General features: G+C 40.1%; 2 protein-coding genes across 7 annotated transcripts; one reads left to right on the forward strand and one right to left on the reverse strand.

Moving 5' to 3' along the window:
- Positions 1-1,042: 1,042 nt before the first annotated feature.
- epn1b (epsin 1b) lies at positions 1,043-14,438 on the reverse strand. 5 transcript variants are annotated; one of them, XM_072675783.1, is made up of 10 exons: positions 14,259-14,438; positions 11,901-12,003; positions 11,205-11,300; positions 8,627-8,782; positions 7,676-7,804; positions 6,928-7,039; positions 6,570-6,733; positions 4,678-5,260; positions 4,007-4,117; positions 1,043-3,659 (listed from the first exon to the last, which is right to left on the reverse strand). In XM_072675783.1, exons 3-10 carry the CDS (start codon positions 11,271-11,273, stop codon positions 3,499-3,501), a joined length of 1,485 nt encoding a protein of 494 aa, XP_072531884.1. In that variant the 5' UTR covers positions 11,274-11,300; positions 11,901-12,003; positions 14,259-14,438; the 3' UTR covers positions 1,043-3,498. The 5 variants fall into 5 exon arrangements, with proteins under 5 accessions (XP_072531884.1, XP_072531883.1, XP_072531881.1 ...); XM_072675782.1 differs by having other exon boundaries at positions 11,901-12,021; XM_072675780.1 differs by lacking the exon at positions 14,259-14,438 and adding an exon at positions 13,443-13,930.
- necap1 (NECAP endocytosis associated 1) lies at positions 13,848-20,312 on the forward strand. Of its 2 annotated transcripts, none has more exons than XM_072675786.1 (8): positions 13,848-14,056; positions 16,802-16,902; positions 17,320-17,424; positions 17,564-17,645; positions 17,760-17,868; positions 18,073-18,217; positions 19,483-19,576; positions 19,676-20,312. In XM_072675786.1, exons 1-8 carry the CDS (start codon positions 13,962-13,964, stop codon positions 19,734-19,736), a joined length of 792 nt encoding a protein of 263 aa, XP_072531887.1. In that variant the 5' UTR covers positions 13,848-13,961; the 3' UTR covers positions 19,737-20,312. The 2 variants fall into 2 exon arrangements, with proteins under 2 accessions (XP_072531887.1, XP_072531888.1); XM_072675787.1 differs by lacking the exon at positions 13,848-14,056 and adding an exon at positions 14,085-16,659.
- Positions 20,313-23,078: the final 2,766 nt, after the last annotated feature.

Below are 23,078 nucleotides of genomic sequence, written 5' to 3' on the forward strand. Positions count from 1 at the left end.
ATGAGCTTTGGCCAGTTCAGTTCTGCCATTTACCTGGGGCACATCACAAGACTTGCCTATTTCCAGGACTAGTGGGGACTTTTCAAAAGCCTCTGTGTTTGTGCTGATCACTGTGTAGAGTGTCCTCTGAGCCTTATTTCTAATTTATAGTGTGTATTAACCTTTTCCTGTTTGTGGCAGAGTGTGTTTTCTGCCTGTCCTGATTTTGAGAATGGAAGAAGCAGCCTGCCTAAACCTATTTATTACAAAGCGGTCAAAAATGTGTCTTAGGTGCCTAAGAGAAGCACTTTTTGAACAAAAGGACCAATATTCCACCAATAGAAGTCTCACCAAATTCCAATCAGTAAAGTAACCTAGACAAATACCTTCAGCAAGCAATTTCATTCATAGAGGGTGGTGCACTCATAACAACAGTAGCTACTAGTATAATAGGATACGGTGAAGTATCCTACAGTCCTACAATATTTTCATCTGACAAACCTTCTTTATTTCACAACTAAGTAAATTAGAAACTGGCATGAATTTTCAAAAGTGTGACATACCCTTCTGTATAGAATCAGAAAAATCATCCATTGTAATTTCACAATTTGATATTAAGGGAGAGGAGCTGTGACCTCAATCTACAGTAAGTTAATAATCCGGCAGCAAAAAACTAAAATTATGCTTCTTTATGCATCTTGTGGTCTGGCCTTGAGCTGACCTGGCCATGTCGGCAATTTTTTAAATGTTCCCCATTTGTAAGTTATTTTCCAGACTGAAATGGATGAGATCTTCTTAAATTCCTTCCCAGAATCTTATGTATCTACAAAAGTAGACTTTTTTTATTTTATTTTTTCCATACTTTAGAAACGATTGAATACGAATGAGAAAGAATGGAAACTCTGGGCTACCTGGCAAGCTGCGGCTGTTGGGCCCTTGAGCAAGGCCGGATGGGTGGGTTAAATTCCAACACAATAGTAAATATGTTTGTCTTGTCTAATGTTTGCTTCTATAGGTAGACTATTTAGACATAACACACATTAGGCCATAATCCAAAACTATATATTTTTTCTGACATTTCTTGAGTTTATTTGTAATGTACACATTCACAGAATACACCACACTTAATCACAATGGTTAAATAAATAGTGTGAGAAACCTAAGAACTGGGATAGTGAAGTAAAATTATATTGTTTATATTATATTGTTGCTTATTTAGGAACTCTGAACTTTATAACTTTTTTTTTTTCAAAACACAACACATAGCATTGTTCCAATGTATGAATAACATTACCTACAAATGAAGGCTGATTGTAAACTTTGTATATTCATACTCAGCTTGTGACAGAAAACATAAGTATAATAAGTATGCAGCCCAAAACAACAACATGATAATACATTAAACTGTTACTACACTTTCCCACTTAGGCTTCTCACCATATCTATCTATCTATCTACACACTCTGACAAACTAGAATGACACTGAATAGGAAAGATCATTTCTCCAAATGTGTGTGTTTGTGTTCTCTTGTCCTATTGCAGTCTCATTCCTCTTCAGTGCAATATTGACAAATTGTGAAGAATCTGAATAAGCAAGTGAAATTATGAACCAATACTTAACACAAGTATAAAATGCATATATACTCAAATTACACTCAGCAGCCACTTTATAGCTGTGCTTAACAGGCTACCATACATTTTAGGTTTTTGGGTTGGGTAAGTGGGTTGAAATGATTTACAAATATTGACTCTGTCACACGCTGGTATAGTCAATTAACAGTGATGTCCAAACCACAAGACACACCAGATGTCAAACATGGATTCAAATGGCCTTCACTGAGCAGGAAAGCAGCACAACTGAACTGTGTTTTCTTCATATAATATCAATATACCTTTTTGTTTCATAAATATGTACTGGTCAATAAGTTACTATACAAAACATCTGATGAATGCCATTATAGAATACAAGTTTACAGTACAGCAGAAAAATTCAACTCCACTATTAGTCCACCTTCCTGGGATTAGTTCAGGATATTCATGCTTTTTCCAAAAAAAAAAAAAAAAAGGAAAATATACAGCAAGGTACAGCATATTGTTCTTACTGATATTCACACTCACATTCACACAAAATAGCCTAAAAGAGGGCATTTGCTAAAGGGGAATGTAATGGAGGTGGGGGATCACTCAAAAAAAGGTGAGATTTCTTTGCTTTGATGCCCAGTATCAATGGAGGCTAAGGAGTAAAGCCAGCTCTGTATCTTCCAGAGGAGGATCTGTCATTTCCAATGGAAGATCATCTTTCTGGGAAAATGGCAATGAGGGATTCCACCTGCTTCCACCTGCCCATCACCCCAGGACCATTTGTGTTCACTGCCACAGAGGATTGAATGTAGAGGTTAAATTCTATTGCAAAGTTTGTACTGCTGTGGCTTCAGAGCATGATCCTGACATCAGTCGTAATGAGTAGAAACAGGTTTGTTTGAGCAGGGCAATTACTAAAGTGTTCTGGGCACCAGCCCTCCGGAACTGGAATTTTAAAAAACCTTAACACAGAAGAACCACTTTTTGTTCCCTATGGATTCTTTAAAGGGAGGTTACGAAAAGGACTTGGAAAAAAGATGGCTGGATGTGAAGAACTTTAAAGAAAAAACCTTCACATAATGCAGATGTAGACATTTAGTACTAAGAGTTTCTTGTGGTCTTACTGGATGCAGATGGGTGCCATTGAGCTGGCATTCTGGTGCACACTGGAAAACCAGTTCTAGACAACGTCAAACTAGAGAGGGCATCTCTAGATTACAGATGCCATGCGACCTACTCTTGTCCCAAAAGTTGGATACATGGATGCAGAGACTGGGTGAATGTAAATAGCAAACATAACTCAGTGTAGCTGTTGGTTTTAGGGTGGCAAGCAGAAAAGGAGCCATAAATAAATAAATAAATGTAAAATAAATAGAGGGATGAAGACGATGAATATTTGGTTAAAAATGTTATATCTAGGGCTGGGTTTTTGATCCGTTTTGATTCCAGTACTAATATCAAAGCCATACTTAATTCCGGACAATAAACAAGAATGGTGGTCCAAGTACTTCAGAAATTGTATTTTTCAATTCAATTTTAATAGGTTATGCTACCAATATTAACTAATATGCACATGCGTATGCATGAATAAATGAATGAATGAATAAATAAATAAATAAATAACCAGAAAAGTAAATAAATAAATAACCAACCAACCAATAGTAGTTTGTTTAAATGGTTCAGGGCTTAGTTGCACCAATATGACTTGACCAGTGTCTTTCAGGAACCAAATTTCATTACCCAGCCCTGGTTATATTGTCAAAAAACAAGGACAAAAATCTACAAAGGCTACATCTAGTCACTAACAATACATAAGCTCTGTGTTTCAAAATGACAAGATCACAGACACTCATACACAAACGCATAATCTGATTTCTGATTCTCTCTTCTTTTCTCAGTCCCTGTCTCTCTCGCTCTCGCTCTCTCTCTCTCACTGGTTCAGTTATCTTTTTGGCTGGGGGTTGAAATGGCATTGAGTGCAGGCTGTTTCGGTTTGGGTTTGATGGACATGAGCGAGTCGAGGTCCACCAATGAGGCTCCCTCTCCAAGGAAACTAGATGGTCTTTTGGAGTCCGCTGTGGGCACAGCTGAGGCAGCACCTACGGTAGAGATCCATATGTTTAAAGCTGAACAGTCACCACAGTTGGAAAAGTGGTTTATGAAACAGAAAGACTGCAATATGTTGAAGAAATAGGTGAAATGATAATGCTGACGCAGTAAACAATGACAGGAAGCACATAGGCACCCGTCACTCTCATTGAATAATTGCTTTTTGACTGAACTATTGCTTTAAATAATATATTAAGCAAAAAATACATTTTTACAGATTAAACAAAGTGGACTTTAGAATTAGAAGAATTAATAGAATTAAAAGGCTATTTGTTGCACTAGTTGCAGTAAAATAAATAGAAGATGTTGGTGGAATAGAAACTTTAATTAGTCCTACTCTCTGCCGAAGTTCCCCAGGCATTTAAACTTTCTCCAAAGGGGTCTGTTGCACTGCCATCAGAGGGAGCTGCTGGAGCACCCCAAGGATCATTAGCAGGGAGTGGTGAATCTATAAGTGCGACAATCAAACACAAACAAACAAATGCATAACTCCAAGTACTCAAAATAATCACAAACCGTGTTCACATCAGAAAACTAGTAAGCATTAACTAATAAGCACTTAGCATAAATATTAGTGAATATATTAGTGAATAGGAAAAGGATTTCCGTTCTAAACGAAGTACATGTTGCTACTGGGTGCAGTTTAAGGCTCTACAAAGGGCCTACATGAGATCACAAATGGTGAAAATTAAACATAGAAAACTGCACTAGTAAAGTGAAATAACTAAAAATGAATCCCACAATGACTGCTCTCTTTCTCTCATTTATCCAGTGAGTGCGGAACAGATAGCTAAATATCTAATTTAACAAAAAATAAATATATTAGTGTTTACAGCTTAGTTAAAATGTACATGACCCATACATTACACAAGAGCAAAACTGTATTGATGTGTCCGGTGCACAATGTCACAGTGTGTACAAAAAACAACTTATTTAAGTCGAATCGACATTTTTGGTACATGAAATTGCATGTATGCCCTTTTGGTGTGCATAAGTTATATCACATACCTGTTGTACCCCATGGATCGTTACTGGCTTTAGCCCCATTCCCGAACGGATCAGTAGGCGATACTGCCGAGGTTCCGATATCACTACCCCACGGGTCTGGCTTGGCCGCAGCTGGCTCTGACAATGTCCCTGATGGCGGTGAGGATGCTGGAGCTGACCCTTCTGCAAAATCTGATGATGCCCCCCAGGGGTCTAACTTTGCAGGTTGTGAATCCGCTGAAAAGTCATTTGATGAACCCCAAGGGTCATTAGTGGCTGAACCTTTGTATTCAGTGGGCTCTGAAAAGTCACCCCACGGATCGTTCTTGGTAAGAGGCGACTGTTTTTCGGCATTTGCTGAACCACCCCAAGGATCATTGGCGGCGGCGAATGTGTCTTTTGTTCCATCCACTGACTCACCCCAAGGATCGTTGGAAGCCAAATTCGTATCTTCTTTGGAGTTCTCTGATGACGCCCCCCAGGGGTCGTTGGTGGCAGGGACTGTATCTTGCAGAGCATCTGATGGTGCTCCCCAGGGGTCAGAGCCAGATGGAGGTGCAGAGGTGGCTGCTTGTTCCCACAAGTCAGGATCACCTTCTTTTGCCTGAGAGACATTTGCACAGACTTATTAAAATTACTACAAATGTATGTTACAATACAATATTACAATATTATTAGAGAAGTTATTAGGGATGTATTGGCAAGAAACTGGCGATATGATACGCATCACAATACAGGGGTTACAAATTAATATATTGTGATACTTGTAAGCAAGGTGATCTAAGTTAAAAAGTTAAATAGCTTTTTAACTATGCCTGAGACATTTAAAACTATGCGTAATTTAAATGGTGGAAACATTTATTCATATTATTAGCTAGCGCTAAAACAGGTTGTGGTAACAGCAGTTAATACCCATACACTTAGCATGGATGTCATGGCAATAGTGGGCTTTCAAAGATTTCTTCAAATTTCATCTTCTTGGACAGAAGGAGTGTACAACATATACCTTTAACAAAAAGGGGGAGGTGGCTTTCTGAAATCAAAACATGGTCAAAACTATCCATACAGAATCACAAATATACATACAGCACAACTGATAATTGAATTATGTTAGAATATTTGACCACAACCCATTTTTTAAACAGTCCACATATTTCTAACAGAGTTGAGGTCAGGACTTTGGCTATTTCAAATACTTAATGTTAGCCTGCTTAATCCACTTCACAACCACCGTTGATGTGTGTTTGGAGTCACTGTCTTGTTGGAATGCCTAACTGTGTCCAAGTTTCAAATATCTTGATGGTTTAGGTTATCTGAAGTAGTCCTCCTCCTTCATTATTCCATGCACTGTACAGCTGCAGTTAGTTTAGTGTTATTGGGCTTCTATTCTTCTAAAGCAAACCAGCGAAAATGAGCCCCTCCCCAAACCGAGCCTGGGTGCCAATTCATGTATTCTGGACAAGTATAAAAACACCCTTATTGGTACTGTGGTAGACCCAGGAACATTTAAGATCTCTGAAGATGGACTTGTAGACTTGGGATTGCCCATACTTGTCAACAATTTAGGTTCTCAGTGCACAACTCTTTTCTCTTTTTTCTTTTCTCCTTCAGTTTTCACTTCACTTAACTGTAGGCCTGCCACTGCATTCTTTACTGTTGCCACAAATGCAAGTTTAAAAAGCATTGCATTTCTTACAATTTGGACAGTATCAACTGTCCAGTGCATTTCTGGAGTTCTGTGTGGATTTTTAAAAAATTATTTTTCAATACAAAAAAAATATCTAATGATATACATGTGAATACAAAAGCATTTTTAGCAATACATGCAGAGGTGCCAATATTTTAGGCCATGACTATATATTTTCGATACTCTGTGTTCATGTGTTGGGGAAAAAAAAAAAATCTGAACTCACCCTCCTCTCTTCCTCTCTCCTCTTTTCCTCCAGTAGTCTCTGCTCTTCCTTCTTTTTTGCCATGCTGGCAGTTAGATCAGCCACAGAGGGGATGTTGTCCAAAGATGGTAACCCTGTATATGGAGGAATCTCAGCCTTTGCTTTGTCACCTGCATCTGCGGAGGCTGCATAAGGCAATGAGAAGAGATGGTGAGAAGAGGTCAATTAAACAAGGTTTCAGGATCATTTAAATCTAAAAGGTCCTATTTTATCATAAGTAAATATTTCATTATATTCTCATTATAGAACTAGTAAAACTCTAAAAGGCTGTCAGGTTTATGACTGTGGAATGCTACATGGTTATTAAAACAAATCTTACCGTTCGCCAGCTTGTCCTTAGTCTTCATAGCAAACTCCCGTTCCTCTTTCCGTTTTTCCTCATCCTCGATAAGAACCATCACAATCTTGGCTTTCTCCCTGACGTTCACTCCCTGGACAGAGCAAGCTGCCTTTAAAGCTGCACAGACGGATCTCACAAGCAGCTATCATGGCTTTTCAACTGAGATTCACGCCCTGACCTGGCCTTTAAAACTGCGCTACAGGCCTCACAAACCAAATTTTACATTTCTTTAAGTTCTGACAATGTAATTTTATCTGAATTCAGTTGTTAGTGGTTTATTATTCATAGCATTCCCTTCTTTGTCTTAATAAGCTTTATGAGGCTATGAAGAAACCTGTGACCACATCTTGCCTTTAACACCATCAGTAACTATTAAGATATATATATATATATATATATATATATATATATATATATATATATATATATATATATATATATATATATAAAAATAAACAGACAAGAAACATTTGTTATTTTTGCTATAAAATGTGATGACCATATAGAAGTCCTAATTCTGTAGGTCTGAAAGAACAGTGACAAAGGTAGAGTGTCATGCTAACAGTAACTATTCGGTTTCCCTGACAATTAACGGTAAAATGACAATGCAACCACATGCTGTCACTAATGGAGAGTTTGTATTTAGCAAAGATACCAAATCCCCAAAAAACTCATTTCAAATAATTTGGTAAGCAAAAATGTATCAATGATTATATTAATTAAATACCTGGTCTTTCCCATCCTTGTCCATAAAGCGATACTCTACTAGAGCTTTGACAGTATGAATGTTTTCCTGACACTGTTTTGGAACCCGGTCAGAACCAGTTTTCAGTAGATACTCCAGCAAGGTTAAAGACTGTAAGAAAGGAAGAGGCAGTTTTAATAAATAACACATGCACTCAGATTTGTTGTACTTTTAAATGTCTATATTCTACAATTATGGTATTTTTATTTTATTTCTATTGGGGAAAAAAAGAACATGCTAGCCTCCACCCTTCTACTCATAGCATCGTGTGATAAGAGGAGTTAGACCTAGTGGGTGACTGGAAATGTTTATTTGATCGGACCCGGAGTGGCAAGGTCAGAGAAACCCTTTTCCATATTACAAGACAGTGTATTAGAACGTTTTTTTTAAAAAAAACTTTAAACTTTAAACTTTAAAACTTTAAAACTTTAATTAGTCAGGCAGGCTAACATTAACACATATGAGGAAATACAAGATGACGCCCCTAAAGGGAATGACCCCAAGACAGAATGACCCCAATAGTGCACAAGAGCAGCCTAACTAACTGGTCTCTAATGTTGCCCAGTGAGTTAACTTAAAACCATTGAATTTGTTAATTAACTTGCTCTCGAGATCATTTTTGCAGCTGTTCAACCTTTCTAATGAACAATTAAATAGCTTTATAAAATCAAAGATGTTAATGTTAAATGATATGCTTATTGCTGCGCTTACTAGTAAAGTCAATTGTTTCTAGAGAGGGGTTTATAATATTTCACTGCAGACATAAGAACACACCATGAAAATAAGACTTTCTAAAAAGTTAAAAAGTTAAAACCTTAAAAATAAGCTGAACGACGAATTTGGTGACCAACCAACATCCAATATCCAACTGCTGTATCCATGTTTTCTCTATTTTCCCCCTTCTTCCTTATCCGTTCTCACCCCTCCCCTCACCTTGTAGACATGCCTCCAATTTTTGTCGTCATTAAGGCGCTTCCACAACATGCCCATAATCTCGTTGCACGCCACCACATTGTACGTTAGGTCGGAGATGTCTGCCATTTGGGAGCTGGACGGTCCCCAGGGGTCATTGGAGGTTGCCTCCCTCACCTAGAGAACAGAGTGGTATCAGAAGTGCCCTGACCAAAGCATGTGGACTGAGCTGCGGTAATTAAAAGACAACCCTGACTGTTAAAAGACTTGTTTACCTTATAATAGTACACTACCTGAACCTTTACCTTAAAATGTCCACTATGAAATATGGCGGTACCACAACATAAAGAGAGGAGAAACAAGAGAAAGAGAGGAAGAAAATAAAAAAAATAAAATAAAAGTAATAATGATTATATATATTTGTGATTATGTACTATGTGAAGTGTAGGGGTTCCAGTATGTGGATTACCTCTGGGGGGTTAGATCTTGTCTTTTTGTTATTAAAGTAACTCTATGAGGGGGCTCCAACATGAGTCTTTTTGCTTTTTGTGGATCTGGACAGTTTTTCCATTGAGATTTAGGGCACTGTCGTACAGCCTGTGCAAAGCGCGTTGCGATGCTCAATGCTATCTTACAGCCCGTCAACAGTCTATTTTCATGCCTTCCGCCTGCGTTGTTTAAATTGCAACGGTGCTTGCGAATATATCTACGCAGATGGGCGTGGTGGTCTCAAAATGAGGTGTGTTCAGGTACATTTCTGGCGGATTGCTATCTTGGCAACAAACATCCAAGGCAAACATCAACAGTCAGACGTTCATTGCTCTCTTGGCAGTGAACTGTCAACACAGGCGCGTGCCCAGCGTTCATACACTCCCGCTTTGTGGCATTAAAATAGCAATCCTCCAAAATCTGACTGCACCTCTTAGAGGGAATGCCAAGTGACACGCTGATTGGTTTATTGCACGCTACGCCCAAAACACACCCATGATTAATTAAGAGACTTAGTATATGCCTTTTCACATATCGCAAGGCGTAGCAAAGACACACCGACATTACCTAAATCAAGCTGCACTGTGTGAGGCTGACGGCTCGCCAAAAGCGGGCCGAAAGCCTATGAGTAGTTTTTTCAAAGAGTGATGGAAATGCTATTTTTGACTTTCAGTTAATGAGGATGGTCTTTATTTCATCAGTAAACATTTATTCAAAACACATTCTTTAATTCTTCAATCAGAGGTATTTGTAAATTAATCAGCGGTAATAAACAAATGGGCTTCTGTCTTGTATTAACACCTTAAACTGGTGCACTGGTGCTGGATTGCTTAAAATTCAGAATCACAAACAGATAGTTTAGCTGTTTGAATGTGGTGTATGTTTGAAAGCATATCATATTCATAAACAGCCAAAGGAAAAACTAAATTGGCTAACAATATCTCTATGAAAGAAGTTCCACACTAAATGTTTTTCATTTTGTGGAGGTAACCTTAAGAACAGAGGAATATTGTTTTTTGTGGTTGTAGCTGAAAGTGGTTACAGTAGGTAGCCTACAAGCAACCGCACTGATTCTGAGACTTCTCAACTGCGTTCCTGATAGTATGCTTTTTTGGCAACATGCTCAGCTTTGTTGTAGAAAAGAATTACATAGCTAATTAATCTTACTTACTAATTTAATCTTAAACATGAGCTACCAGACATTACAGACGAATGTGTTTACAGACTACAAATGTGTTGCCTGTATATTCTTTCTCCACAGCGTAGTGAATACATGAGCACTGGCCTGAGTAGTGGCCTGGATTAGCTAACAGAGTTCTACAGTCCTTGTGGCTGTGTCCATCTTAGATACCGGAGTGCCTTACAAAGAGGGAACCTAGTGTAGTTCGCGTCAATCTCATAGTGCTGTAGTTTACACTGCACTATAATGTCCAAATGTTTGTGGACACCCCTTCTAATTCAGTAGCATTCAGCTACTTTAATCTGCAGCCATTGCTGACACAGGTGTGCAAATGAGCAAGTCACAGCTTGTCTAGTCCCTGCAGATAAGTACTGCCAGTGGAAGAAGACTCTCTGTAACAGATAAATATGAACCTACTGGCACCATGCCAAATGCCCGGCATGGACTAGAGGGGTATAAAGTTCCCCGGGCACCGAGCTGTGAAGCAGTGGAACTATGTTCTCTGTGTTTTTTGGGATGAGGCGGGGTAGAGATCATCCAACATCCTGACCTCACTAATGTTCTTGTCCCTGAATGCAAGCAAATCCTCACAGCAGTGATCCAGATTTTAGAAAAAAAAAATCTTTCCTGGACAACAAAAGCAGGATAAACTTTCAGAAGAAACAATGAAATACATCCTAATACTTGTCCACACGGTGTAGACAACATACAGGCGTGCATACACCGGACTACCAAACAGCTTCCATCATGTTTCAAGTCAAAGGATGTCCTGGTTTTGCTTATAGGAAGTACAATGAAGCTTGTTGAACTCATTCATAGTAGTTGATGGTATGACTGAAAAAGGACATGGAAGAATACATTGGGACATGGGGGAAACAAAGGGTATTAACTGCAGCTGAGTGATCACACATGAGGCTTAAATTTCCTCACCTTGACCTCAGCTTCAGAGAAATTCTGAACAAGGTTCTTCAGTGTTCGGCGTAGCATTGACTGAGTCATGGTGCCGGATGTGTTGTCTACAAGGAGCTGATCAGTAAGGGCGAAGGGATAACAGGAAAATGGTGGGAAAAAGCACATCAATATATTACTTTTTATTCCCTCACAGATGACTAACAGAACTGAACACAAACATAATCACGTGTGGATATGTGTAAACACAGTTGGGCAGAGTATTTAGTGAGCAGAAAACGTAGTGATGGCTTAATACTGTGTAAGGGGTAAAAACCAACATTCAGAACACACGTGTACAACCCTGCTGTTGTCATTTCTATTTAATTCACAGTCCCTCGTTGTTACTGGTCGGCAATGCTTATCATTATTATTTTTTCTTCTGGTAAAGTCAGTGTGCTACAGCGGAACAGTGATCTAAACATATAGAAAGCACATTTGCAGTAGTCTACCAGCAGTACAGTACAATCCTGGGTAGACTAAGAACCATTTAAGACAGTTCCTAAACTGAAATGGGCTTTCTCTTTTAATGGGTAAGTATCCTAAAAGTATTCTCCCCCCCCCCCCCAAAAAAATGAAAAGCAACTGTACTCTTTCCAAAATGTACTTGTGTTCTGATTCATCGCAACCCAATGTGACAATGAAATCCAAGATTACCATAAAAGCCATCTTCCTCACCTTATAAGCAGTGTCTTATGGTTGCTTTAATTGTAGATGTTAACAGCTGATGTTCTCCCTTTTATAGACCGCTCACTCCATGTGCTTCTCTTTATTATAACACCTGCAAAGCACAAAATTCCTGTAAAACAAGAAATTGCTTCATAATACCTGCTTATTTTGACAGTGATGTTCTTCATATTAAAATCACACAAAAGGTTTTTATCACTTTAATTTATGGTTGCCTGTGGCTTAATCAAACTGGGGTACGTATTATGATGACCATTTATTTAGACCATTTGTTTGGGGGTTCTCTGGGCAGGTGTGTATACTTTTCAGGAGGCTGAATAAGGCTCTAATAAAGACATGTTAGGACTCCTGTTAAACAAAACTAAAAATGACATGGAAGTATATATACAAGCCAGCAAGCAATCTGAGTGACAATGCCGATGCTGATAACCTCAGGCCTGTGCATCCTTTGGCCTGTGCATGCCTGTTCTACATAACACACAGCCATGTACAGACCATAAGACTCTGCATGCATGCATCCATCCATCCATCCATCCATCTCTTCTCATCCACATTTTCAGGGACTTTAGGAGACTTTAACGATTATTTGACGTACAGAGACTTATTGTTGTTCCTGGAGAGGAACTTGTCTTTTACAGAATAAGCTGTTACAGGAGACTGAGTGAAGGCCTTCAGAGTCATCGTAGGTGAAAGAAAATACAAGACACTGCTCATGCAGCCGTGTTGACAGGTGCATCATCAGTCGTAAGTCATCAATAATACGTTTTGATATGCTTTAAAGCCTAATCACAGAAGATGGAATATCTGTGTAATCCATTAGATCCTTTAAAAGATAGAGACACAGAGAGGAAGCAGAGACACAGAGACACAAGGCCTGCAAAGGCTGCCTGTGAGGGAATCTACTGACATGGTAAGACTGGCACAGGCTGCAGCTCTAAAGGCTCCTACTGGTATTAGCTACCTACTGGTAAAGAAAAGGCCTGCTTACTGTCCAGGCAATATAATGTCAGTATAATATTAGGGGTTTGTGCAAATGTCTGCTGTTAATAGCCACCATCCTACATCCCCCTTTTACTTATTAACAATCCGACGAGCTCACACACACACGCCTCAGTCTCCGGCTCCTCCTGATATGACCGTATTGTATTACAGGAGGCTGATCTGCGGGGTGAACACACAGCACGACAGTAACATTACTGCGGTACAGGACTTTAACACTAACACTGAGACCATACACTAAAAGCACTGCAGTACGTTTACAGTACGGACTCGTCTCCTTTGCGACATCACTGAATATTTAGCTAGCTACCATCTGCTAACGTTCATTTGAGTCCCAGGCACCACAGCTATCCAGCCAGGCTAGCATCAGCTAACACAAACCCCCACTGAGAGAGGAGACTAGCAGATACCACGGATCTGCGTGACGGACACAAAGCGCCCTTCTCTCGTATCTAATTAGCCCATTCAGCCCATTTAGTCCACAACAAAAAAAAAAAGCACAGTTATGAAACACTGCGATATGGCAGCACCGACCTCGGAGAGCAGAGATGGAGAGGCGTGAGAGGAGGCTTTTCCCGAGGCTGGCGGAAATTTCCGCTTCCGTTACCTGTCAACAACAAACGAGCCCTCTCATTGCATATGCAAGAGGAGGGCGTGGCCACGGGCTTTTTTTTTTTCCTTCAGAGAAATAAAACGCATAATATTAATATTAATATTACTCTGCTGTTGGTGTTTTTTTCCGATATGGCTGGAGCGCTGTGTCACTGCACTGTTGGGAAGACCGTGGGAAATGAAAGCGCCATCGTGATATTCGCATCTGCTAGATCGACGCGCGTCGAGCCGCTGATCCCTACATCAGCGCCCGGCCCAGGCAGCCTCCTTTATTGCCTGTCCGCGCGCTTGTAGATCGAGGGATACGTGCTGCGTAGGATTAGAGCTTCAAGGTTTTCCAGTGTCGTCAACGTCACTGACGTCGCTGCAGGCGGCTGGCCAGTAAAAGCCGAATCGGATGAAGGCTGATAAATGACCCGCGTCGAATAGGTATCTTTCAAGATGACGACCGAGGGCGAATATGAGTCCGTTCTGTGCGTTAAGCCAGATGTCAACGTTTACCGCATCCCACCGCGGGCAACCAACCGCGGGTACAGGTAAGCTAGCGACATCAGTAGGCTGCGAGGGCCTCCGCCGACACCAGGTGTCCGCATTACTGTAAATCACGCTATGCTGCGTTAACAGCCTACGCCGTGTTCCCGCTCCCTGCTGTCTCTGGATGTGTGGGGTGGTTTGTTAGAGGTCACTGGCACCTGCTGTTAGAAGGGCTGTTTGTTTTTTTTTTCAACTGGGCCTTACCACTTGTTTATCTTTTTCCATTTGGGTGTCGACTGATGCGCCTCTCCAGAGAAGCAGCTTCACTCAGAGCGTTTCATCATTGCTGTAGCTGGAGCAGACCGCTGTTCTCCTCCGTCAGGAGGTTCTGCATGTAGCGAGCTGTGATGGAGGCCTCGACGTAATTCCTCTGTCCGTCTACCCGCTAGATCCAGTTCATATGGCCAGGTGTTCGTCTTCACAGTGCTTATTCCAAAATCATGGGGATTGTGTTCAGTAACAGCCTGCACACGTTACACGTCAAACGTTACACTTGATGTTTGAACCTTTTCTCAGAGGATTTGATTGCATTTACCTCTAGTCAGTCTGTCAAGTCACTCTTATTTTTTGTATATGGCTTTTTTACAACCTGACCTCGACACTAAGCAGTCCAGTAATAACTTTAAAAAAAAAAAATAGATAAGCAGGCCAAAAGCCACAGTGGCACTGAAAAACTCCCTCAATGAGGAGCCGAGACTCACAAGAGGGAACCCATCCTCCCCTGGTCATAACCGCTGATCAATTACTAATAAAGGGTATGAGGTCACCTTAACGCCACACAAGTCTGTTGATTGCTCGGGTGTACTGAAAGCATTGTGTTGGTGTTGGTTCATAAGGCTGGGACACACAAGGTCTAGCAGGAGTAGCAGTCCGACATCAGCTTCAGGCTGGACATGTTTATATGGCCAGGTGTTCATCGTCACAGTGTTCATTGCAAAATTATGAGAGTTGTATTCAGGAACAGCCTACACTTTCCTGCTCCAACGTTACACTTGATGTTTAAACGTTTTCTCAGAGGATTTGATTGCATTCAGCCTCGGTCAGTCAAGTCAAGTACATTTTTTTTGACTGTCAATCTGATATCAGCTTCAGACTGGACATATGGGCAGCTGTTAATGCAGAAAAGAGTAAAGGAAGGAATTAGTTCTTAGAAATTAGTTATCAGTTTGGATTTATGGACAGAACATATGAGCAATATTAGACTGTGGCTAGTGACTCTGGCAGATCTGACTGTAACCACCTTAGTAAAAGGAGAGAGCCAGAAGGTACCAAAGACATGAGAGCACAGGTGGCACTCAGAGTCTTCCCTGAATGTACTGGAGGACAGTCACTCCAGAGAACGCAGTGACACTGCTCAGCAGCCCATGCTGGGGGGCTTGGCGCTGGGCATGGCAGCTGCACATTGGTCTAAGCTAGTCTTGGATGGTCAAAGTGGTTAAAGTGGTCATTCAGGCATAGCAAACAGCTTTAGCAGGTTGACCAGTTTGGAATCTGACGTAGTTTAACCAAGCTGGTAATTGAGCTGACCATTCTGGTAGACCAGCGTTGGGATCCTGGTCATATTGGTTGACTTGCTTGATCATGATGGTCATGCTTGTTAACGTTAGCGTGGTCATCCTGGTCAGTGAGCATGGTCAAGCCGGTCAACCACCTTGGTCGTGCTGGTCTACAAGCTAAGGCATGAAACTCAGTTAGCACTGCAGTTAGCAGTGTGCTGAGCCTGGAGTAGCAATGATAGAGGCACTGTTCTCCCTGTTACAGTCAGATTTTTAAGCTTCTGGTATTTGGAGGGTCATGAAAAGATTTCATGGGAAAATTTCAGATGTGAGATTGGGACACGTTTCACATTTGAGCCCGTCTGAGTACTAATTGGGAAGCTTCTAGGCATTTTAGACAGTTTTTCGCTTTTTGCTTGGGAATTGCTTAAATCATTTTAATCTACTCCTATTGAACTCTTGTTTATTATCAGAATACTTGTCACACAGATGTACACACACTGACTGACACAAACAAAAATTGTCATAGTAATGACTATGTCAAGATTTCTGTTCATAAGACATTCCTGCCCTGTCACCGAAGTAGAGGAACGATCTTCCCCTGGGTGTCCGAACGGTAGAGTCGCTCGCTGTCTTCAAACACAGACTTAACACCCTCCTCTTCCACAAGTATTTGGGCGAAGTATAGTGTGGAGTATTAGGGTCTCCTTACTGAATTTTGTGTTTAGTAGCATCTGAGCTTAGAGGTATCTTTTGGATCCTAGCCGATACAAACTAGCTAAGGGTATTTTCTGAGTGAACAGTGAAGCACTTTTGTAAGTCGCTCAGGATAAGAGCGTCTGCTAAATGCCTTAAATGTAGATGTAAAGGCCTGTTCTACAAAGTTCGTAAAATATCATTTTCAATACCGCTCCCAATATAATATGCTGTTGTTATTAATCTGGCGAATTCATTGTCAAGTACAGAATGAAAGTTTGTGCACTGTATATTTCTGATAACCTCAGCATTTGTAAGCAGTTTATCTGAGCAGTGTTTTGGCAATTTGACCAAGTAGATCAACGGACCACAAATGAACAGAACTCCTGAATGAACGCTGGAGGTACAGTCAGGTGGGATTTTGGGTGAACCTCCCATCTAACACTGTTTACTGCATGTTTTATTGCAGCTTTTCAAGAATCGTACAAATTGAACATGATATACCAGCCATTGTTGAGCGTGTCGGTCTAAACTCTGGCGTTCTGTTATTGGTAGGGCGGCCGACTGGAAGTTGGATGCGCCTGACTGGACAGGCCGCATGCGGATAACGGCGAAGGGGAAGGTAGCGTACATCAAACTGGAGGACAAAGTCTCAGGTGAGAGAAGAATGGTAAAATGTCTTTGTAGGATCAGAAAAGTGTTCTGATTGAAGTTAGCCTTATTATAATACACTTTAAGTAGCTGGTGTTATGTAATCGTGTTATTCAGCAGTTGTCTCAGGTGTGCAGTGTGTACAAGTGTTGCAGGGATGTAGTGATGTTCATATTTATTACCTTATTTGCCACATGACGCAACTCACCAGCAATTTTTTGAAAATCACTTTTTCAAATTTGCCATTCAGCAATTGAGCTGAGACTCTTAGCTCCTAACGTGGGCTTGGCTAAACTACTGAGATCTGTAGCTGAAGCAAAATTTTCCAACTGATGCCCTAACGTTTAGCAGAAACCCTCCCTGCCTATGCTGTTTATATCTACACCAGCATTTTTAACAATTGTTTACCTCCTGTTGTTCAGGCGAGCTGTTTGCTCAGGCACCTGTTCTGGAATATCCTGGTATTGCTGTGGAGACGGTTAGCGATTCCAGCCGGTACTTTGTGCTCCGAATACAGGATGACAATGGTGTATATATGAGTCTTTTACTTTTATGCACACATTTTCCTACTGTTTTAATACTGCTTAATATAACCTTTACACTGTGGACGTTCTTGCTAATATGGCAGTGGCAGTGTTCATAAACGCTACTTTCCTAATATTTCAGGTCGCAGTGCTTTCATTGGAGTTGGATTTGGGGATCGGGGTGACGCATTTGATTTTAATGTTGCTTTGCAAGACCACTTCAAGTAAGTCAGCTTCTCTCTCTCTCTCTCTCTCTCTATTTTTCTCCATCTATCTCCTTTTGAATATGATATGAGGCTGCTGTTGAGGTATTAATGTATATGTTCACTCTCTTTAAGGTGGGTAAAACAGGAGAACGAAATCATCAAAAATGCTCAGGCTGCGGATTCTGGACCCAAACTGGATCTAGGCTTTAAGGAAGGACAGACCATCACACTCAACATTGGGGTATGACAGTTACCTGTCTTTACACCAGTGGCGAATAGTGTTAGTATTATAAATATTAACACACGCATATTAAATACACTGTGTGTTGTACTGTTGTGCATTAGAGGTGGTTCAGATTCTTGTGCTTGACTATTGTTGTATTGTATAGAACTGACCCCTTGACCGATGCAATATATAATGTAATATAATAACATTTTATTTCAGCAAGGCAAAAAGAGAGACAAGCCCCGTCCTCAGAGCTCAGGAGGCCTTGGGCTTCTCCCACCTCCCCCTGGAGGCAAAATAGCTCCTCCCCCATCCTCCTCCAATCAGAACACAGTACCACCCACAGCAGGGGTAACACAGATTGGTGCGTATTGTTTGTTTCTTTACTTGTTTATTCCTTTATTTTCAGTCAGACTCTTAACACCATCATGTTAGAACGTCCGGCCCCACAGCAGATCCATTGATTATTTATATTACAACCACATTTATAATCATCCTCCGTTAGAGAGTGTTGCAATAATTGGAAGAAGAGGGTCATTTCACTCAGACAACAATGTTATGAACACAACACACACCAGAGGTTGGAGTGCTGTGGGGTGCCATGTAACTATCCAATGCCTTTTAAAGAAGAGGACCTGCTTCTGTGGTGGAATTTAGTGCCTTCAACCACAGATTCAGGTCCTCTTTGGATGTGGTACCCAACAACACTCCATGTTTTGTGTGTTGTGGGAAAGTCAGATCTAGTTAGCTATGCCCTAAATCAGTGTTTCTCAACCCTGGTCCTGGAGGCACCTTACTCTGCACATTTTCTAACCTGATTAAAGCAAGGAATCCACTAAAATGTAGAGGGTATGATGCCCCCAGGGCCATGATTAAGAAACGCTGCTCTGAATAGCTCTGAATAGCCTGTTTGAATGTTGGCGTGGTGGAATAAGGTTGCTAGACTAAGGATTCAGGGAGACATTATTGTCATTCAAATAACATGTAGTATATGGGGTGGAATAAAATTGATATCTCAAGGTCCCAGTTACACCCAAAGAGCAATTATTGAATAAATATAATAATAATATCTAGAAAAATCTGGAATATAAGAAGGGTAAAAATGAGATATAAGAATGGGAAAGCAGAGAATTAAAAAAGTAAGTGTAGCAGCATAAATGAATTAAAAACCAGTAGCATAATAAAGTGTCAAAGTGTGGGTAAAGTGTCTAAGTATCCTCAAAAAGTGTGAGTGCAGAAAGTCAGAATTTTAGTGGTATTTCCAGGTGTAGAGCTCACATTCGATTGTAATGCTTAATATACTCCAGTACAGAAGAGATTAGATTTAAGGTTTGCATCATCTCGCTACAGATGTACAACATCTGGTATGCTTTTTTTTTTTTTTAGTATATATAAAAACACTTCCATTTGCAATGCAATGTGGTATATACCTTAATATGCGTTGTAGTAATACAATATGATCATATTCAAATAAAGTATGCCTTATTTTTTTTTAGCTAACACAATCCTATGGATTAGTTATGGTTGAATATTATAATATTATCATAGTATCAAATTTGATATTTCCTAAAGATTCATCCTGGAATTCAATTACTGCTGGTGGTTTACACCACTGTTTCTTTCCCTCAGGCTGTCTATTAGAACTGGACAGTAATAACTCCAATACAGTGGTTCAGTCAAATCCAAGTTCTGACCTTTGGGGGGACTTCTCAGCTCCTGCAAGGTAAGAGCCCATTAAGCTCTCAGTTATGCGACTGCTGTTCTTTTTTTTCCCCTCCCCCACTTCCCTTCTCCATTATTGATCCTCTGTTTTCTACTGCAGCTCTATTCCCCCTCCAGCACCACGACAAGAACCTACTTCTGGCAACTGGGTGCAGTTTTGAGGCCACTCCCATCATCCTGTCTCTTCATATCATTTCCTGAGAAACTCCATAAGTCTGTCACTGACAAAACATTGTAAATACAGAACACATCAGATAGACGTGAGGAGGGGTAGAGAGAGAGAACCTGTGTGTTAAGATTGTTTTGTCACCAGCTTATTTTGCAGAGCCAAAAGCCATTCGATTAAAAGAAGTGTTGAAGTGCTTGAGATTTTCAGCTGGCAAATGCCCATGGACCGTTATCAGCGTCAGTCGTATAGGTGTGACTACTTTGTGTTTGTGAGATGGTTTCGGAAGACAGTGTGTTTGCACCTGTCTGTCGTTTATAGTCCATTTACCACCAGACTACACACGCTACATGGAAATCCAGTATATTTGCAATACGTATTAAACATAGCGTGCTTAAACAAGGGAATTCCAACAGCGGTAATAATGCTAACCCCTGAAATGGGAGGGGTGGAATGTCAAATCTATAATCTGTAATCATTTCATTATGTTCATTATAAGTCCATCATGCATTTACAATGACTAATCTGTGGTCAGTCATGTATTAAACCAAAATAAAATGTTCTAAAATAAGTGTGGTGTTTTTCTGACTGACTTTACAGTGAAGATGCTCTCTTAAGAATGTCTGTGGCAATCCACTGCAGTAAGTGAAAGTACAGGAATTCAAATGGGAAGTTTCACTAATGGGAAATTAGTGACATCTATCCTCTTGATGTGCTTTTGGAGCCAAATTTGGCCATTTTTTAGATGAGAGATTAATTGGACCAAGATTGACTAGGAACGTGGTGCAGAGGAGCTTAACGGATGCCTTAGGATGTTTTATACAGCCCCCTAGATCCAAAGGTGATGCAGACAGAGAGACACTTTATTTATGAATGATGCAGCTGGCAGGGTGCTAAGGTGCCCCAGTCAGTGACCTTCCCATACTTTTTATGGATACCTTGCATTTGCTTTTAGACAGTGAGAATCCCAGTTCTACCTGTAATTTTACTGTAGGATTCTTTTTTTGTTATAACCAATTATTTGTGATTATGCTGCTGTAGATAAACAAATTTGCTCATTAATAAAACATGTACAAGCAGTAAGGATCTCATCCCAAGTGCACACTTTTAAGCAGATGCAGGAACTACAGGGGTCCTGTCTTTAGTGTTGCTCGCCACAAGGCTGCGCTGCAGTTAACGGACTCGGTGTTTAGGTCGCAGCTGGAACTGGAGGCGCACCTGGAGTGTGTCAGACCATCACCTGATAATTGCGTTAACAGTCAAAGGTATGGTATCAAGTTAGTATTCAAATATTATTACTAATTATTAAAATTAGTAGTAAAATATACATTTGTTATTATTGACTGAATGGATTTTGCTAGTGGATTATGCTCCAGAGCTTTAGAGACATGGAGAATGGTGATACAGACGTTGTTTATTAGCATCTAACGCTGAAGCATGGAAACCAGGGCTGCTGAGACTCTGCATCACCCTTAAAATGCGTGTAATCCTTCAGACAAATTCACCAGTGCAGACAGACACACTGCGGCCCTGTGTTCTGCGGTGAAGACAGACGACTAATGCGCATTTCCTATGCATTAAAAAAATTAGAACAATTATTACTAATATTAGTATCAGCTCTACATGTTAATAAAGCCAGTTCCGGCACATGCTGCCAGAAGGACATATCTATAATGCAATTTTGACAGTTTTGACCAATTATTTACATGGGACTATCTACATTAAAAAAATATTACTAATTATTCATTATATTATATTACTAAACAAAACAACAAAAACCATTCAGTAGATAATAACAAAGACATATTTTACTACTAATATTAGTAATTACTTATAATATTTCAATGTAGATAGATAGATAGATAGATAGATATACTTGTTCCTAAAAGGATCAAAACTTTCTATCAGTAAAAATGTGATCCCATGTAAGTTGGTTACATAGTTGGTTTCATATGCTCAGAATTATTATGTTAGAAGGTAAAGATATCTATCGTTCTTTTTTACAGGTAAAAATTGTGATTTCAGATATCCACATGGTAATTCAGAGAAGTCCACATTTGACTCCTGCAAATGTTTCAAGGACCAAGGCTTCAATTTATGAATATTTACATTTAAGTTTCATCATGTTGAAATTAGACACTTTATTCTTTTTCCCCATCATTTCAGGGCATCACAATGTGTGGGACATTTCGCTTTAGTCAGTGTTTATGTGATTATGCCGTTGTTCAGCATGAGGACAGGAGCTACGACAGGTCAAAGAAGCTCTTATGAGGCTGAAAAAAGTGTAAAACCATTACAGACATCTGTTGAATCTTGGATTACCAAAATCAACTGTGTGAAATATCATTTATAAATATATCAACAAAAAGGAGAAGAATACACCTGCTGTATTTTACACAAGCTCCTACTACTGTTTCCATGGCTTTCTGTGCATTGCTAGGTTACTGGCGGGGGGACTTGACTAATACTTACGGATCTGCGTTCGGAGGGTTATCCTGAGATATTGGCCTATTAGGGATTAAGATTGTGAGGCTGGAATTAACTGTGGTATAAAGGATGTAAAAGAGTAGCCTGATATTCACAACATTTGAGTACTTAATTGAAATTGAAGGAATGAAAAAAGGGGGAAAAGGGAAATGATGCACATGTTGTATTTTCCAACATTTCAGCAGAATTATGAAGAATTCCAGCTTTACATGTAGCTACTTTTGCAAGTTAGGGAATCAATGTCACAAATGTATAAAAAAAGTAATCAGAAATCAATTCATTAATGCATGCCTTACAGCACTAAACCATTAAAACCACCTCAAATAGATGCAAAATAGATGTACATAATTGTGGATGTTTACATATTGTATAATGTGGAATTTGTTTTAGAAAAATGAAAAACACTTTATGTATAACACCAGGGTAGAGGGGGCAGCTTTGTGGCTAAAGGTTCCCATGGAAAGGAGAACCTGTATAAGAAACCAGTACTGGAAATGTAATGAAAACTTTCCACCCCTTTGCAGCTCTTACCAGGACACCAAGTAAATGCCAAGGCTTCTGCTCTGATTCATTTCAGAGATATTTGTAGGACTTGTATAGGCCAAGACTTCCTCCAGTAACTATTGCTTCAGTTCCTATCCTACTCTTCTTTTCCTGCTTCTCCCTTCCTACCCCAGGAGAACTCGGAGGAGTTGAGGGGAGGAATGAAATTGAGAGAACAAGCTGGGTAACTGGGGAAACAGCACAGTCATTTCAGTCAATTGCAACTTAACCTGAAAGCACGCCCCTACAGTACTGGAAACCAGTCACAGTTGCTGCACACGTCCTGCCTGTTTGCATTTATTCTATT

This window comes from Salminus brasiliensis, chromosome 3, assembly GCF_030463535.1.
Source record: "Salminus brasiliensis chromosome 3, fSalBra1.hap2, whole genome shotgun sequence".
In the NCBI taxonomy this organism is placed as follows: domain Eukaryota; kingdom Metazoa; phylum Chordata; class Actinopteri; order Characiformes; family Bryconidae; genus Salminus; species Salminus brasiliensis.

Bases quoted from the DNA above. Each gene is read 5' to 3' on its own strand.
- necap1 (XM_072675786.1), top strand. From the start codon at position 13,962: ATGACGACCGAGGGCGAATATGAGTCCGTTCTGTGCGTTAAGCCAGAT. The intron at 18,218-19,482 runs GTGCGTATTGTT...TCTTTCCCTCAG, and splicing joins AGCAGGGGTAACACAGATTG to GCTGTCTATTAGAACTGGAC. The intron at 19,577-19,675 runs GTAAGAGCCCAT...TTTCTACTGCAG, and splicing joins GACTTCTCAGCTCCTGCAAG to CTCTATTCCCCCTCCAGCAC.
- epn1b (XM_072675783.1), bottom strand. From the start codon at position 11,273: ATGACTCAGTCAATGCTACGCCGAACACTGAAGAACCTTGTTCAGAAT. The intron at 6,734-6,927 runs GTAAGATTTGTT...TGCCTTATGCAG, and splicing joins TAAGGACAAGCTGGCGAACG to CCTCCGCAGATGCAGGTGAC. The intron at 4,118-4,677 runs GTATGTGATATA...TCGCACTTATAG, and splicing joins CGATCCATGGGGTACAACAG to ATTCACCACTCCCTGCTAAT.